The sequence below is a fragment of the Schistocerca serialis genome, chromosome 12 (assembly GCF_023864345.2).
Source record: "Schistocerca serialis cubense isolate TAMUIC-IGC-003099 chromosome 12, iqSchSeri2.2, whole genome shotgun sequence".
Lineage (NCBI taxonomy): Eukaryota > Metazoa > Arthropoda > Insecta > Orthoptera > Acrididae > Schistocerca > Schistocerca serialis.
In genome coordinates this window covers 118301764-118321559 of record NC_064649.1, presented here as the reverse complement: position 1 = coordinate 118321559, position 19796 = coordinate 118301764, and the positions used below count along the sequence as shown (strand labels likewise).

General features: G+C 40.3%; 1 protein-coding gene across 4 annotated transcripts in view; it reads right to left on the bottom strand.

Moving 5' to 3' along the window:
- The window catches only part of LOC126428217 (pyruvate kinase-like), a 141328-nt gene that overhangs the window by 31273 nt on the left and 90259 nt on the right, over positions 1-19796 (bottom strand). For all 4 annotated transcript variants that reach the window (XM_050090135.1, XM_050090136.1, XM_050090134.1 and 1 more), the window contains 2 exons: positions 16615-16838; positions 11923-12109 (listed from right to left, as the gene is read on the bottom strand). In XM_050090135.1, the coding sequence (XP_049946092.1) occupies positions 11923-12109; positions 16615-16838 (411 nt within the window). The remainder of the gene's footprint in view (positions 1-11922; positions 12110-16614; positions 16839-19796) is intronic.

Below are 19796 nucleotides of genomic sequence, written 5' to 3'. Positions count from 1 at the left end.
ACTTGTTAGAATTCATTTCACCAATTAGACACCACCAGAAAACAGGTGTTACTGCCCATGCACAACTACGATGACGTAGGAAGCCTGTATGTTCGTATGTATATAGCATTTACATATCTTGCAGAGCATTAGGAGATCTAACATCAAGTCAAACAAAACAGAACATCACATGATACTCTGAAAACATCGGAATTTCGCAAATAATACTAAAATACACAATTCGGCTTAAAGCGTGTCCAGATTCACAAGATATAGGCCTCAACCTGATATAAAGTTTTCGGGATGCAAATTTTCTTTGAGTACCGGTACTGTACTGTCTCGTGTTAGGTTCTTTATTATGGCGTAATGCCATACATGTCGGAAGATGAAAATGTGCATTTGAAATTTAGCAAATAGTTGAAACTAGCCAATGGTGTGGAATGAAACATTTCGTTTCAAATAAATTTACAGCCACTGTGAAAAAGACTAATGAAAGGCAAATTTCTTTAGCGCATAGACAAAAATTACTTCATTGTTCTGCAAGGCGATTAATGCTTTGACTGCCAAAAATGTGAAAATCAAAATCAGAAAACAAACTAATAACTATTTTAGCCTTGTGTAATTATGTGAATTATTTTAATTTACTTGATAGCTCCAGGCCACAGAATTATATTTTGTTTTCATTTAACGTGAGAGTTGTAAATAAAGAGTAAATAGCAAAATCACTAAAAGTGGAGACTTTTCCCCTCCCCACTAAAACTCTGACTGCTTTGTGCATGTGCGAATCTAGCAGCTTGGGCACACCAGAAAAATTTCTCCGGGTAGCATCTGGCAGCTTGTTGGTACTGCTGATACAGCTAACACACTTAACAATCACACTTCAAGTAGGCAGACGTGGTAGAAGGTACTGCTCATACGCGACTCAACAGTGCACATGCAACAGCCCGCTAGCAACTCTTCAAACAAACTTTATGTGAACAGTTGTGACATTACAGTCATCGGAAGCAGGTTGTTATGAAGAATTGCATAGTCTTCGTCCTGTAGCCTTTGAAACATTTCGCTGTCGGTAGACGCTTATGCGTGCACTGTGTTTTGTTGTGGTAAATGGCTCATTTCCTTTGGAAAGTTTTATTTTAATTTTTTTTTGTCTCGTTTATGTTTTATGGCAGCAGTATTGTTCTGCAGTGGCAGGATACAGTCAAATTCTCTGTTAGAGTATCATTTCTTACCAGTCAAAATTACGAAAATTTAACTGAAAACTAAAACGATGAAAAATTCCCGGAATTCTAAAAAATTCAGGATTTTCCCGGTTTTCTCCCAAATGAAAAAATTCCTGAGTTCTTCCCGGTTGTCTCAGGGTGTATACACCCTGTAGAAACATTCCTATTTAGTTATTGTTGCCCTAAATTTACTCTACTCCATCTCTACAGCACTCCATGCACATTTTTCATTAATGGAAACATTGCTATTAGACTTCCTCTCAGAGCTCCTTGATGGCACATACCACTTTTCCTGCAGTGGTGGACTGAAATCTTATTTCTTTTATTGAAGGCTTGACTTTCATAAATAGATAAATCAAATGGTACTAGTGTAGTGGTCCCACCTGCTTTATTTCTTCTTTTGTTGTCCTCTGTGTTTATGTACTGGCTGGAAAATTGGGCGTGAAAGTCAAACATGAACTACTTTAAATGATGTGGCCCACAGATGCACAGCTGAGTTTCACTGTCTTTCTTTCACTTTTCTCAACACCCCCCCCCCCCCCCCCCCCCATATGCACATTTATATGGCCAGTGCACTATTGGTTATCACTGTTAGCATTCAACCGCGATTCTTATACATATATTTTAACAACGCGTTTCAAGAGACAATGCTCTCATCATCAGGTTGTAAAGTCTACGTCATGAAATTAAACGGACTAAAAACACAAAATACAATCACTAATAGTTGGGAAGTCCATAGAGTATAACAGAATTAGAAGTATATTGGATTGTGGGTCCTCTTCTTACATTGAAGTTGTTGACACAAGTCGATGGCCGTCCCATAGCTACCAAGTATGCTGTCGCACTGTGCCGGCTCGGGAGCTGTTGTGGACTGACGTGCCTAGGTGTTGTGGCGTGGTTACAGCCGTGTGCTTGACAGTAACGCTATGCTATTGGGCGCCTTATTTCCTTATTGCATTGGTCTGCCATCATTAGCCTCTCTCAACTCCGTTAGTGACATGCTACAAGTTTAAAGTCGCATACCTACCCTAAAATAATTCTAAAAACCCGCTAAAATATCTCATTTCTTTAAAATTATCTTGTGCATTTAGAATATTGCTTTGTTTCTTTTCATGGATAGCTATCTCGAATTCCTCTAGTAAATCAAGTTTCTTCCCTTTCTTTTCTACATGCAATATTTCTACGTGCAATATTTCTACGTTATCTTCTATGCTATTAAGGGGATGGCCTGTTTCATATATATGGTTCGCAACAGCTGATTTGTCATAATTTCCTAACCTGAACTCATCTTTATGTTCTTTATACCGGATCGCGAATGATCTTCCTGTCTGCCCTATATATTTTGCATCACAAGTTCTGCACTGAATCTTATAAACTCCCGATCTTTCAAACTTACTTCTCTTCTCGCCAATATCGTGCTTAAGGCTATACCTCACTAGGTTACCGTATTTACTCGAATCTAAGCCGCACCTCAAAAATGAGCCTCGAAATAAAGGGGAAAAAAATTCCCAAATCTAAGCCGCACCTGAAATTTGAGCCTCGAAATTCAAGGGGGGAGAAAAGTTTTAGGCCGAACCTCCAAATCGAAACAAAGTTGGTCCACTGTAATATGAGACACAATTTAGGTCGAATGAATGACGATACAGCTACAGTAGTTTGGTTCGAGTTGTAAGCTAAGCAGTTAAGCTTTACCAGGTAGCCATTGCGATGCGTCAGGCGCTCCGTCCGTATTTATACGGATACCCTTCCTTTTTCACGTGCTTCGTCTGGTTTGAATCGATTGCTTATTTTGCTTTGATCTGATAAGTGCCGTTTTCTATGTTATAGGTGTTTACGTCAGTCACTAAGCTGAAAATGCATTACTATGCTGTGTCATGCATTGTTTGTCGCATTCTGATAGTGCATGTTTACAGCCTGTCGCTGCTCGCGGCATGGCTTGCTTTTGTGCGCGCTACCGCCGCCTACAATTAAAAAAAGAGAGGAATCGTCTCATTAGCGAAACAATGGCAAGAGACTGCTATTTGTTGTTACTTACACTGCTGCTTTCTTTGATAATGATCAACAAGAACCAAATAATAGACTGCGTATGATAGAGCATGTTCTGAACGAGAGTTTGGTGAAAATTTTTCTCCGTTTGAAAATCTTTGCGGCCGCTTCTTTAGTACATCAAATTCTGCACAGAAATTAGTCATCTTAGATTTAAAAATCTAGTTAGTTGCTGTGCTTCATTTCTGACTGTATCACTATTAGGCATAAGAGTAATACGAATATGACCATGACACGGTACGTATATTCTTCCGTGTTTGCTGTTGTCTCACGCTAGTTTCGTAGTTTATTAGGCAGACAGGATTTAAATGAGATAGAAGCAAACACGAAAGAATACATGGCAAAATGTTTATATTCGTATTATTCTTATGGTGAAGAGAATACTGCATGTGATTCACATTTCATCAAGTTCCTATTAGCAACCATATCTTCTCACAGGTAGGAAAAAATTCAGAACGTAGAGTTGGCCATATTGACAAAAATCCCAGTCTTGCCAGTCAGATTTTCGTAGTACATTGAAATTCTGCTACATTCGAAGATGAACAATACGGAATTTGTATTTACTTCGTTGGATAATGTATGAAAATGCAGTGGTCGAAACTCGGGCGGAGAAAAAAGCTCGTCTTCCAATTTTTTTTAAATTTTATTTACTGACGCAGAGGTTTTGGCGCCAGTATTTATCTTTGTGCCTACAAAGGATGCCTGTGTAGTGCTACATATATTCGATGGCAGAAGTTAGTTATGGCAGCACCTACCAACATTTTTCAGAACTTCCGCTTGCTTTGCACTCTATTCTAAGCCGCAGGTGGTTTTTTGGATTGCAAAAACCGGAAAAAAAGTGCGGCTTAGATTCGAGTAAATACGGTATTAGTCTGAAAAGCTATTTTAACATCGTATGGCTTCAAAATATTTGCTATCTTTTGTGAGATTGTTCCGTAGTATGGCATCGTGATAATATATAGGGCAGACAGGAAGATCATTCGCGATCCGGTATAAAGAACATAAAGATGAGTTCAGGTTAGGAAATTATGACAAATCAGCTGTTGCGAACCATATATATGAAACAGGCCATCCCCTTAATAGCATAGAAGATAACGTAGAAATATTGCACGTAGAAATATTGCATGTAGAAAAGAAAGGGAAGAAACTTGATTTACTAGAGGAATTCGAGATAGCTATCCATGAAAAGAAACAAAGCAATATTCTAAATGCACAAGATAATTTCAAAGAAATGAGATTTTTTAGCGGGTTTTTGGAATTATTTTAGGGTAAGTATGCGACTTTAAACTTTTAGCATGTCACTGACGAAGTTGCGAGAGGCTAACGATGGCAGACCAATGCAATAAGGAAGTAAGGCGCCCAATAGCATAGCGTTACCGTCAAGCACACGGCTGTAATCACGCCACAACACCTAGGCACGTCAGTCCACAACAGCTCCCGAGCCGGCACAGTGCGACAGCATACTTTGTAGCTATGGGACGGCCATCGACTTGTGTCAACAACTTCAATGTACGACGAGGACCCACAATCCAATATATTTTTAATTCTGTTTTACTCTATGGACTTCCCAACTATTTGTGATGGTATTTTGTGTTTTTAGTCCGTTTAATTTCATGACATAGACTTTACAACCTGATGATGAGAGCATTGTCTCTTGAAACGCGTTGTTAAAATATGTGTAAGAATCACGGTTGAATGCTAACAGTGATAACCAGTATAACGACAACTGCTACCTTGACCCCATAATGGATTATATTAAATCAGTGCACTATTGTTTTACTTTCCATAAACCTCATTAATAGTTTGCAGGTGAACATCCACATACTGCTGCAACAGTTTCCTGTTGAACATCTATGAGCAGTCAAATCTAACCACAAAGTTCACAGTTCTTTAAGAATAATCAGGTACATATGGAGCCAACACTGTCACTGTTTTTATACACGGCCTAACTGTTTAACACTTATTCCACAGTTAAGTTGAAGCATCATTGTTCTAACCAACACAAGTTTCTCGTCTGAAGCTCTGCTGTAGACTGACTGTCTCATGACCAAAAATCAGGCCTTTATATATCATCACAATAATCGGTGCTGCAACTACACGTAGTTTAAAGTTAAATTTACAGAAGTTACAGTTAAAACTTACCTCATTAAATCAACTGAATACATACAAAAACTGGTTCTTTTTAACAGTTTCTTCTTCTACAGGGGTTAAGCTCAATTATGTGTTTAAATCACAAAATTAACAAATATAAGTATGCAAACATACTTTGGACAAAACTGTTAATTACTTTGGAATAAGACCCAGCTTTGCTAACATGTTTTTGAATAGAGCTAAATAAATCCTTTATTTCGTCTTCCAAATGTTTAAAATTAGTACAGAATTTATATTTGTTTATACGTCAACAACAGAATTTACGTTACGAAACAATTACCGATTTCACCCTGTAACAAAAGATACTAACTAGGAACAGCCAAAATAAATTAGAAAATCAAATATATAAATAAAACTAAGCACAAAATTAGATCTGGTGTTATATTCTTTAAAACTGAGGGTCAATCTTTCTCTTATATGAAAATGCAGACTATGCTCACATATGTTAATGGGAATTAGTTAAAAGAAAAGAAGAAGAAGAAGAAGAAGAAGAAGAAGAAGAAGAAATTTAAGGTGGCAGATGACAAAATGGCAAAAAAAGAGGGAAATTAAAATTATCCCAGCTTGCTTAGTCACACTGGGTCAGGAAAATAATGTGGGTGGTCTAACACTGATCTGTTGTACTTTGTTAGAAACCTCTTAACAGAAAATACCGACTCACCTGGTGTGTTGTCTAACTGCTTAGCTCATCGCTTGTTCTTACACAATTCAGGCCTTTTCCTTTCTTATTGTGTCTCAGAGCTGACCAAGAACCTCAAGAAGCTAATGTTGATTAATAGATCGACCTTTAGGAAGCCTTTCAAGATACCCGATTCCATGACTCCATCACTTTAAATCTCGATTTGCTCATTCGACGTTTTTTCGGTCTCCGTGAAGTTGGGCCCTTCCAATGGATGGATTGGTGCTTAGCCTCTGGATCATATGTGAAAAACCAAGATTTTTTCCCCCAAGAAATTAGGATCATTTTCAATTTTTTTCAAAGCATAAGTACTCTTTTTCACATGCTTATTTTTGCTCAATCAGGAGAATTTTTGGCACTAGCTTGCATGCACTTTTCTCATTTTAAATTGGCTATGTAAATTTTGCCTTATGCACTCTTTGTTAATTCCTACAGTTTTAGCAGTCAACTGAATACCTAAACAATGGTCAGATCAAATCATTACCTTCTTTTTTGATATTATCATCTGTGTTTGATGTTTAACCACATAACGATTTTCTTCCCTTCAAATTATGTTCAAAGGGTTTCTATATTTTTTTATTATTGAAAAACATCCTATAATGAATGACATTAAATAAAGAGATATTTTGAAGTTCAAAATAATGAGTTACAAAATTTTGTACGTCGCCAATAATAAAATCCTGAGTATACTTGTGCACTCTACTTCGACTAAAATATCCTGGTACTGGAAGTCATTTTTTTAGTTTCTGTGTAGCTGCAGTGACAAACCATTTATATCATAATAGTTTCCTGTGAACGGAAACCTTGTAGAAGTTGGCTCGAGCACAGTGGACATATTTATCTCTTACCACTGCTGAACACTTGTCACTCAACTGACGAATAGTCTATACTTTCAGTCTCTAACGAAGTAACATCACATTGTTCTTCACTTTCCAAGCTGGTTAAATTAAATGTCAAACTCAGGACCAATAAGCCATCCTTTCTTGTAAGCACTGCTTAAAAAACTACACAGGAGAGAATCTGAACGCACACGTTTTGTTGTCAAGTATCTAAAGTCGCACGCAGTAAAGTCAGTATCTAGAGGCAACCACTACGACCTAAACACGACAGCAAGCTACAAATGTAGTACCAGATGCTCTCTAGCAGCCAAACACTTAACTCTCCATGCTGAAACGGATATATTTGGGCTTTCATTTTTCCAAAGGTCTCTTCTTAAGTTGGCCAAGTAGTCTGCATTTTAAGTTTCTGTTAAAATAATAAAAATGAGGTAACTTGTGGTTTCATGTTAAGGGCATCTCGTGCGCAAGTCATCTTCAGTGTCTTCTCACCCCATCTTGGAAATGCTTGAACCACTTAAAAACTTGTGTACGTTCAAGTCTTCACCATACACTTCTTTTAATAACAACAAATTTCAGTAGCTTTTTCCCCCCCCCAAGTTTCATGTGAAGCTTCATGACACTACATTGCTCTATTACTGCACTTATTTCTCAAGCAAAACAAAACAAAAGCTCTTGCAAAAACGAAGACCCCACACACTGAACTGTCTACAGACATCAGAGATGCCACATCCATCTGAGAAACTCTGTGACAGCATCCGTCCTATTATTTTATAGCCACGCCTTGTATAATGCTGTCAGTCAGCACATGTTTAATATAACTAATGATGCTCTGGTAGTTCTTTATTAATGCAGTCTGTTATTAATGTTACGGATCATTCTAACAAACTAGTGTAAAAGTTTGAAAGCAAACTGACAAGACAGCAGCTCCCGGCAGCTCCCCACTCACATTGAAAACCAAGTCAAGAGACTCTCTTGCTAGTTAAGAGCCAGTGTTCTCTACTTGCAAATCTAAACTGAAACAGCAAATAGACGTTCCTTTCCATGGAAGACAGACCCAGGCAAGCAGACATTGAACAGAAGATGATAAATTATTATATTCCACAACCTGTACACAGTAACGTTACCACGTGCACCCTGAAGGATTTCAATTGGCTACAAAGTAAGTAACAATATCAAACTTGCTGCCAGATTAAAACTGTGTACCGGACCAAAACTCGAACTTGGGACCTTTGCCTTTCACGGGCAAGTGCTCTACCATCTGTGCTACCCAAGCACGACTCACGTCCCACCTTCACAGCTTCAATTCTGCCAGTACCTCGTCTCCTATCTTCCAAACTTTACAGAAGCTCTTGCTCCTTTGTCAAAAAAATTTAAGGTAGCTGTAGTCATACACTGAAGAAAAAAAATGGTATAGGCACATGTACTCAAAGAGATATGTAAACAAGCAGAATATGGCACTGCGGTCGGCGACGCCTATATAAGACAATTAGAGTCTGGCGTAGTTGTTAGATGGGTTACTGCTGCTACAATGGCAGGTTATCAAGATTTAAGCAAGTTTCAACGTCGTGTTATACTCTGTGCATGAGCGATGGGACACAAAATCTCTGAGGTAGCAATGAAGTGGGGATTTTCCCATACCACCATTTTACTAGTGCACCGTTACTATCAGGAACCTGGTAGAACATCGAATCTCCAATATCGCTGCAGCCAGGAAAATATCCTGCAAGAATGAGACTAATGACGACAGAAGAGAATTGTTCATTGTGGCAGGAGTACAACCCTTCTGCACACTACTGCAGATTTCAATGCTGGGCCATCAACAAGTTTCAGTATGTGAACCATTCAATGAAACATCATCTATATGGGTTTTTGGAGCCGGGGGCCCACTTGGGTATCTTTGATGACTGCAGAACACAAAGCTTTACACCTCCCCTGGGCCCATCAACACCAACATTGGACTCTTTATGACTGGAAACATGTTGCCTGATCAGACAAGTCTCTTTTCAAATTGTATCAAGCAGATGGTTGTGTACGGGTATGGAGACAACTCCACGAATCCATGTCAGGAGGGGACTGTTCAAGCTGGTGGAGGCCCTATAATAATGTGGAGTGTGTGCAGTTGGAGTGATGTGATGATTGTGATGGAGAGGGTTTTAAGGGCGCACGACGGCATGGTCTTCAGCGCCCGCTCAGTAACAGATTGAGATGGGTGTCAAGAAAAGACTCAGAACAATAAGATAAAACAGAACGTAAGACACAAGAAACTAGCTTAGAAAAATATGTGCCTACCCACACCGAAGCGTGGGACGAAGCATGCCGCCAGCAGTAAAACATGGACAACCCAGGAAGAAAGTGGTAGAGGGAGGTAAAACAATATAGCAGATGGTAGTGGCTGGCTGACCGCAAGGAAAAAGGGAGGAGCTAGTCACTTTGCAATACACTAAAACCTCCAGCCTAAAATTTTAGGCCAGAGTCCAGACACATCACAAAACTTTAAAACCCTAGACACACATGTCTCATTAGCTAAAACACAGGGCAGATCCCCATCAACTTGTGCTTCTGCCATTGCATCACGGTATAAAATGCAGTCTGTTAAAGCGTACCGGACAGAGACGTGCACACCACAAGCATCATAAATCGGGGGATCCTCCCGCCGTAATAGAAAACTATGTGTGAGAGGACAGTGCCCAATCTGAAGACGCGTGAGGGTCACTTCTTCCTGCCTGAGCACTCAGCAGGAGGTACGCCACGTCCAAGTTGTTGACTTCGCCAACCGCAGTTTATTGGCCGTCACCGCCAGCCATTCTTCCTCCCACAACTTCACGCACTTCTTGCGGAGTGCAGAAATGACAGACTGCAAGGGAGTAGGACACTGGACCACATCCTGCTCTCTGCAGGACTCCTTGGCAGCCCGATCGGCCTGTTCATTGCTCCATATTCCTACATGACCAGGCACCCAGCAGAAGGACACCACCTTATCCCACCGTTGGAGCAAGTGATGTGGGACCCCTGATATGTCTAGATACCCCTGATATGTCTAGATACGACTGACACGTGACAAGTATGTAAGCATCCTGTCTGATCAAACTGCATCCACTCGTGTCCATTGCCCATTCCGAGGGACTTCGGCAATTCCAGCAGGATAGTGCAACACCTCACACATCCAGAACTGCTACAGAGTGGCTCCAGGAAAACTCTTCCGAGTTTAAACACTTCTGCCGGCAACCAAACTCCCCAGACATGAACATTATTGAGCATATCTGGGATGCCTTGCAACGTGCTGTTCAGAAGAGATTTACACTCCCCGTACTCTTATGGATTTCTGGACAGCCCAGCAGGATTCATAGTGTCCATTCCCTCCAGCACTACTTCAGACATCAGTGGAGTCCATGCTGTGGGGTCCTGTCCACTCGTTGCCTATACTGTGCCCAAGGGATGCTGCGTTCTCAGAATGATACACAACAATTCAAGCAAATAACATTAGTAGTTTTATTTCAATAAAGCAGATTGACAATACTTAACTTTGAATTAACGATAGTGTTGCAAGCGATGGGCGAGTCCTTTGCTATATACAATGTACAGGCAAGATTGACAGGCAGTGTGTGGATCACTAATAACTGCTATTGTAGCGTTCTCGGCTAGGCCTGTGCATATACTGTCCGAATACTGAGTGGCCAACACTGGCAGGAGCAGCGCTTCTATTCTCCTCTTGTAGAGGCCGCTCCTGCCAGTGGTGCGGTCCTAATCAACAAACCATTGGCTGACGTTTCACCACCTTCTCTTCTCTTGTGTTTTTCATCTTTGTTCCGACACTTGTGGTTATGCCGGAACACATGCCATGTCTTATTGTGACTCTTCTGCATGCTCGCGGGGGCCCTACATGATATTAGACAGGTGTACCAATTTCTTTGGCTCTTCAGCGTATGATAAACAGCTACAAAATCACATAGATATAATAGAGGGAAACATTCCACGTGGGAAAAATATATCTAAAAACACAGATGATGTGACTTACCGAACGAAAGTGCTCGCAGGTCGATAGACACACAAACAAACACAAACATACACTCGAAATTCAAGCTTTCACAACAAACTGTTGCCTCATCAGGAAAGAGGGAAGGAGAGGGGAAAGACGAAAGGATGTGGGTTTTAAGGGAGAGGCTAAGATCTTTGCCTCTGTACTTCTGCCTCGACTGACATCTCTGCTGAAACTCTTTGCCTTTACAAATGTCTGCTTGTGTCTGTGTGTGTGTGTGTGTGTGTGTGTGTGTGTGTGTGTGTGTGTGTGTGCGCGCGCGCATACCCCTTTTTTCCCCCTAAGGTAAGTATTTCCGCTCCCAGGATTGGAATGACTCCTTACCCTCTCCCTTAAAACCCACATCCTTTCGTCTTTCCCTCTCCTTCCCTCTTTCCTGATGAAGCAACCGTTTGTTGCGAAAGCTTGAATTTTGTGTGTGTGTGTATTTGTGTTTGTTCGTGTGTCTATCGACCTGCCAGCACTTTCGTTCGGTAAGTCACATCATCTGTGTTTTTAGATATACAAAATCATATAAACTTATGTATCCAAAAGTAGCAGTAGACACCGTTTGATATAGCTCAAATCAACAAGACTTCTTTAAGTAGCAGCACTGCTACTAATTTTATTATGCAATTTATACCCATCACACATAAATAGCTTTTAGGAGAGTAATTGCAGTTAATTGTTAGTATAACTTAACAGCTTTAAGTCTTTGTAATTAGTTAATGATGTTATCTCCAGGATGGGACCTTTAGGGAACTATAAATCCTAAATTAAATTTATACTTAATGAATTTTAAGCTCACTCCTCACACACTGAAGTATTGTCTCGGATACTGCACCGCATCTCAATTTCACCAATGAATTAACTTTCTCTCGCACTGAATTTCTGTGCCCAACCTACTGATGAAGATGGAGGTCAGCAAGGTGTTTAGAAAGACGACACAGGGATTTGGAAAGTGATGTATCACACACATTTGTTTTTACTCACCTACAGAGGTGCAGATAACAGAAATAAGTCCGTCATCAATGAAGATGCGGTTTCCCGGCTTCACCACATTCAGGATGTTGTCGTAGTCCACGTACACAGTCTCAGAGGTCCCCCTCTCCATGTAAGCCTTGTCTGTCGTCAGCTTTATGGACTGGCCCTTCACCAACTCCACCTCAGCTGAGCCGCCCTGTTGTCGTAAAACAGTTACACAATGAATTTACAAAGTGTCAAGAATTTTTTTCAACATTTTCCCTTAAAATTAGTCATCAAGTGAGAAACTTGGCTAAACAGTATCACATGCACCATAATTGTTTTATAAAAGCTCTCAGTAAATGCAGTTCTTCAGCACTTAAATTTTTTTTGCAGCCTCATCCCTTAACATTAATCAAACTCTTAACATATTTAAACACGAACAGGCATGAAATACAGCAACATACAGTAGGCTTTAAAAATCAAAGCAATTTGCAATATGAAGAGCCACTACAGTGGTGGGAAACTTGCAAAAGTTTGACAGATTTAAATTTTAGCATTTCAAAATTTGTTTCAATGAAAAAACTTAGAGGACTAAACAGGAAGTTAACATAGTGCTGACAAACAGTATTCTCTACCTAGGAAAATAACTAGAGAGATCTGAAACCAATATATTTAAAGGAAGCAATCAAAGTATGCCTTAAGTAATCATGCACACCACTAAAGATTTAGATTATGAAGTAGAGATCATTAGAAATTTAACATAAATGAATAATAAAACAATTATCCTCACTCATACTAAAAGGCAATACACGGTTATTACAAATGATTGAAGCGATTTCACAGGTCTACAATAACTTTATTATTTGAGATATTTCCACAATGCTTTGCACACACATACAAAAACTCAAAAAGTTATTTTAGGTATTCACAAATGTTCGATATGTGCCCCTTTAGTGATTCGGCAGACATCAAGCCGATAATCAAGTTCCTCCCACACTCGGCGCAGCATGTCCCTGTCAGTGAGTTTGAAAGCATCGTTGATGCGAGCTCGCAGTTCTGCCACGTTTCTTGGTAGAGGTGGTTTAAACACTGAATCTTTCACATAACCCCACAGAAAGAAATCGCATGGGGTTAAGTCGGGAGAGCGTGGAGGCCATGACACGAATTGCTGATCATGATCTCCAACACGACCGATCAACCGGTTTTCCAATCTCCTGTTTCAGAAATGCCGAACATCGTGATGGAAGTGCGGTGGAGCACCATCCCGTTGAAAGATGAAGTCGGCGCTGTCGGTCTCCAGTTGTGGCATGAGACAATTTTCCAGCATGTCCAGATACACGTGTCCTGTAACGTCTTTTTCGCAGAATAAAAAGGGGCCGTAAACTTTAAACCGTAAGATTGCACAAAACACGATAACTTTTGGTGAATTGTGAATTTGCTGCACAAATGCGTGAGGATTCTCTACCGCCCAGATTCGCGCATTGTGTCTGTTCACTTCACCATTAAGAAAAAATGTTGCTTCATCACTGAAAACAAGTTTCGCACTGAACGCATCCTCTTCCGTGAGCTGTTGCAAGCGCGCCGAAAATTCAAAGCGTTTGACTTTGTCATCGGGTGTCAGGGCTTGCAGCAATTGTAAACGGTAAGGCTTCTGCTTCAGCCTTTTCCGTAAGATTTTCCAAACCGTCGGCTGTGGTACGTTTAGCTCCCTGCTTGCTTTATTCGTCGACTTCCGCAGGCTACGCGTGAAACTTGCCCGCACGCGTTCAACTGTTTCTTCGCCCACTGCAGGCTGACCCATTGATTTCCCCTTACAGAGGCATCCAGAAGCTTTAAACCCCACATACCATCGCCGAATGGAGTTAGCAGTTGGTGGATCTTTGTTGAACTTCGTCCTGAAGTGTCGTTGCACTGTTATGACTGACTGATGTGAGTGCATTTCAAGCACGACATACGCTTTCTCGGCTCCTGTCGCCATTTTGTCTCACTGCGCTCTCGAGCGCTCTGGCAGCAGAAACCTGAAGTGCAGCTTCTGCCAAACAAAACTTTATGAGTTTTTCTACATATCTGTAGTGTGTCGTGACCATATGTCAATGAATGGAGCTACAGTGACTTTATGAAATCGCTTCAATCATTTGTAATAGCCCTGTACAATGAGAAAATTGTTATGACCAAAACAGTGCTTTCACCATCATGAGCTGTCTCCATTATGCATCATCAGTACTTAACTGTTTTTAAGACTGACAACACGGGAAAGCAACAGTCTCACAACTATATATTTGTCGATTTATTATCTTTCAACTATGTTTAATTACTTTTATTATATCGACATGTCTTGCATCATAGTAAAATTATCAGAAGGGAGGAATGAAGAACTTACTAATTATAAAAATGTGAACATTAAACAAACTTGAGAAATCCACTGATAACATGAGGGAGTGACAGGTAATATTAGAAGTTATTTGTATTTCTGCCATCTTCCACAATATTCTCTACTGCTTGTCCAATTTGACATATAACTCTTGGATACATCTGAAGTTTGTCATGTTTTCGAACGAGCACAGTTTATCCCATTCATTATGTTACTGAAATCTCTAAACAACTATTTTTTCGTCTTTGCTTCTTTCTCATGAAACTTAATGGAAAAAAGTCCAAAAACACATTGTCATGACAACTGATAAAGAGTTAAAAATTTTTGCTGTCTATTATTTCCTCACACCAGGGAGGACAAGTGATTTAACAAGTTTAATCAAGCTAAAAATATTATATATACAAGATTTTTAACTGTCCAAATTGCAATTTTACCAGGTGTACCAGTATCAAATGATTTTTTTTTGTGAAAATGAAACACTAATTTTGAATTTAAAAGTAAAAACATTTTATTCAAAGTACTGACCATTGCTTTCTATACATTTTGACCACCTTTCTGGTAATTTGTGGACACTACGCCAATAGAAATGTTCGTCTTTTGAAGCAAACCAATCAGACACCCAATTTTCGACTTCTTCTTAGGAATCGAAGTGTTCCTCAGCCAATGCGTGTCCCATTGATGAAAACAAATGGTAGTCGGAAGGGGCCAAGTCTGGTGAATACGGCGGGTGGGGTAGCAGCTCCCAGCCGAGTGTTTTGATTGTATCCTGAACCAGTTTTGCTTTGTGTGCAGGTGCATTGTGGTGTAAAAAAATTAATTTGTCATGTCTTCTGGCACATTCTGGACTTTTTTCGATCAATACATAATTCAAATTGATCATTTGTTGTCTGTAGCGATGAGTATTCACAGTTTCACCGGGTTTTAGAAGCTCATGATACACCATACCTTTCTGATCCCACCAAACACAGAGCATTGTCTTCTTGCCAAATCGATCTGGTTTTGCAGTCAATGTTGATGGTTGTCCCGGATTAACCCACGATTTTTCTCATTTAGGATTCTTAAAATAAATCATTTTTCATCGTCAGTAACAATTCAATGCAAAACTGATTTTCTTTCACGTTTTTGAAGCAAAATTTGACAAATGGTTTTTCGGTTTTCCACCTGTCTTTCATTCATGTGACACCCACTTCCTACACTTTTCGATCTTTCCCATAGCTTTCAAATGGTCAGAAATTGTTTGTTGTGCAACATTTAGCATTGATGTCATTTGCTTCTGACTGAAAGTATCATCTTCATCCAATATTGCTTGCAATTCCGCATCTTTGAACTTTTTTGGTGGTCTTCCACGTTCTTCATTTCTTACATCAAAATCATTATTTCTGAACCATAAAAACCATCTTTTGCATGTTGCTTCTGATAGAGCATGATCACCATATGCCTCGACAAGCAGTCGATGCAACTCTGCAGCAATTTGTTTTTCAAATGAAAACAAAAAATTAATGCTTTCCGCAAATCATCACTTTCTGGTGCAAAATTTGACATTGTTAACACAATGAAAACATATGATGTTTGTTCCATGACTTGATGTATACTAAATATCTTTGAGAGATGTCATACCAACCAAACAAAAAAAAAATTAAGGCTCGTTCAAAACAAACGTTCCCTATCGACACATTTTTATCTTAACACTCATTTCATACCGGTACACCTGGTGTAATATTTAGGAACTATTAGTTTCAGGTGAATATTCAGACTTCAACTCAATTATCAATTTGAGTGCAGTGTCTATCTAATCTTATAACCAGACACTGTACTGAAATTGGTAATTGATCTGAAGATTGTTTCATATTCAGACGAAACTAGTAGTCGTGGAATATCATCCAATAGCTAGCTGGACTTAAAAGAATCTTTATGTAAAACTTTTTATGCCTCGTTACTACCACCGTAATGCCAGGCATTCACATGACAAATTCATATTACAATTTGTTGCGTTGCAGGTTCTGTCACACGAAAATCTTCAACACTACGAATGCCTTCCTGCACAATACATTATTTTTTTAAAAAGAAAGGAAAAAAGTGTCTTTAAATTGCACACCCTCCCCATAATGCTGTGAGTCAATAGTTGTTACAAAAATGTCTCTAACCTACATTACCTATAAACACAGGTGAACAACTGTGACAAATGAATATATAAATTCATGTACAAATACTATAAATTCAAATACACATGAATATATTTAACTAAACAAAATTTCATATGCTTCCACATTTAAGTATTGTTTCTTAATTCGAATGGCAAAAATCTGCGCATTGTTATTTCAGTTGTAACATCAAATTCTGTTTCTCACCCCCTCAAGCAGCCCTGTTCGGATCTCTGGCCCTTTTGTGTCAAGGGCAATTGCCAGTGGATATTCCATGCCCAATTTCTTGCTGTAATTGGCTGCGGCTTCACGAATGTTCTTTATCGTCTCTGCATGGTACTCGTGACTGCCGTGCGAGAAATTCAATCTCGCTACGTTCATACCCGTTTCCATCATCTTTTCCAGCACAGCTGGATCACGAGATGCTGGCCCTATGAAAAGAAAGAAGGTAATTTAATCTAATCAACAGTAACAGATTATTTGCTTTGCAAGCAGTTACATTTTGCTAACCTAGAGCCTTAGCAACAGAAGAAGAATCAGTCTAAAGCGCTATACCTACTACATACTCTGCAAACCACCATGCTGTGCACAGCAGAGGCTATCTTATCATTACTAGTCATTTCCTCTCCTGTTCCACTTGCAAAAGAAGTGAGGAAACAAACTATCTATACAGGGTTATTATAAATGATTGAAGCGATTTCACAGGTCTACAATAACTTTATTATTTGAGATATTTTCACAATTCTTTGCACACACATACAAAAACTCAAAGTTTTTTTGCGCATTCACAAATGTTCAATATGTGCCCCTTTAGGGATTCGGCAGACATCAAACCGATAATCAAGTTCCTCCCACACTCGGCGCAGCATGTCCCCATCAATGAGTTCGAAAGCAGCGTTGATGCGAGCTCGCAGTTCTGGCACGTTTCTTGGTAGAGGAGGTTTAAACACTGAATCTTTCACATAACCCCACAAAAAGAAATCGCATGGGGTTAAGTCGGGAGAGCATGGAGGCCATGACATGAATTGCTGATCATGATCTCCACCACGACCGATCCATCGGTTTTCCAATCTCCTGTTTCAGAAATGCCGAACATCGTGATGGAAGTGCGGTGGCCCACCATCCTGTTGAAAGATGAAGTCAGCGCTGTCGGTCTCCAGTTGTGGCATGAGACAATTTTCCAACATGTCCAGATACACGTGTCCTGTAACGTTTTTTTCGCAGAAGAAAAAGGGGCCGTAAACTTTAAACCGTGAGACTGCACAAAACACGTTAACTTTTGGTGAACTGCGAATTTGCTGCACGAATGCGTGAGGATTCTCTACCGCCCACATTTGCACATTGTGTCTGTTCATTTCACCATTACGAAAAAATGTTGCTTCAGCACTGAAAATAAGTTTCGCAATGAACGCATCCTCTTCCACGAGTTGTTGCAACCGCGCCAAAAATTCAAAGCATTTGACTTTGCCATCGGGTGTCAGGGCTTGTAGCAATTGTAAACGGTAAGGCTTCTGCTTTAGCCTTTTCCGTAAGATTTTCCAAACCGTCGGCTGTGGTACATTTAGCTCCCTGCTTGCTTTATTCGTCGACTTCCGCGGGCTATGCGTGAAACTTGCCCGCACGCGTTCAACCGTTTCTTCGCCCACTGCAGGCTGACCCGTTGATTTCCCCTTACAGAGGCATCCAGAAGCTTTAAACCGCACATACCATCGCCGAATGGAGTTAGCAGTTGGTGGATCTTTGTTGAACTTCGTCCTGAAGTGTCGTTGCACTGTTATGACTGACTGATGTGAGTGCATTTCAAGCACGACATACGCTTTCTCGGCTCCTGTCGCCATTTTGTCTCACTGCGCTCTTGAGCGCTGTGCCGGCAGAAACCTGAAGTGCAGCTTCTGCCAAACAAAACTTTGAGTTTTTCTACGTATCTGTAGTGTGTCGTGACCATATGTCAATGAATGGAGCTACAGTGAATTTATGAAATCGCTTCAGTCATTTGTAATAGCCCTGTACATCTCCATACGACCCTAATTTCTCTTGTCTTTGCAGTCCTTACATTAAATGCACACTGGCAGCAGTTTAGTGTCTGCACTCTGCCCTAGATGCCAGTTCTCAATTTTCTTCTTAGCATGTTGCAAAAAATTTTGTATTCCCTCTAGGGTTTCCCATCTCAGTTCGTGAATCATCTCCATAATTACGGCATGTAGACTGAACTGACTGGTAAAAAATCTTGTACATTCCTCCTACTTGCTTTCATGTCTTCCTTTAATGTGATCTGGTGAAGATGCCGAACACTCGAGCGGTAGTCAATAACTATTTGCACTAATGTTCTATACGTACTCCTTTATAGGCGAGCTACACTCCTCTAAAATTCCCTCAATAAACCAAAGTCTACCACTGGCCTTCCCTGGTACGAACTTTGAGAACCCGAGGAATTTGTGACAGGACCACCCTTGTTCTCTATGTACCACAATTCACAGCTGGTCCATGTCCAGGGCATTGTAACCTATGTGAATGACATCCTGTGACCTGTAGCCATACCCTTTCCACACAACACCCCAGGCACCATTTTTCAGCAAGACAACGCACGACCACATGTCGCTGCGTGAACTGTTGTCTTCTTGGTGTCACAGGATGTCAGCCCTTTCTGCTGGTCTGCCAGGTCACCAGACTTGTCCCCAGTCGAAAATATGTGGGATATGGCGAAATGACAGGTTCAGCACTGTGACCCAATGCCGACCGCCATAGATGAACTTCGGAACCAGATGCATTCAGCACTGATGGTTATACCACAGGACGCCACTCACACCTTATGTGCATCTATGCTATCACGCATGGTACAAGTTTCAGGACCCATGGCGGACCCTGTGTCTACTAGGCAGAGGGACACATGCTGAACCGAGGTGACCGAAATGCTCATCATTTCTGTAGAACATACTAATGTATACGGCCTGTGAATATGAACACCTAATCCTTAACCCCTTACCGCATACTGTGCCAGATATGGCACATACCACTTTTCTCTTTGTCTATCTCATATCTGAGAATATATTTCCAAACTGCATGTTGGGACAGATATGGCACACAGTCGAGAGCAGCTGTGCAAGTAGTGTATGCCATCTGTTGGGAGAGTAAGGAATTACGTGTTATGAATCTTTGCTTTGTGTTGCTAGCTGTTTACATCCAAGTTTGGTCACACAAACAGTTGCATCAGATACAGTAAACGATTGATTTCAGTATTTATATTATTTGCAGAGGGAAAAGGACATCTGTGGACAGTTATAAAGTGGTAAGTTATATATTTGTACATTAGAATACATATAATATTGAAAAACAGGTCTGCGACGGGTATGGCACTACATGCAGCCTAGAAAGCGTCGAGTAAAAATTGA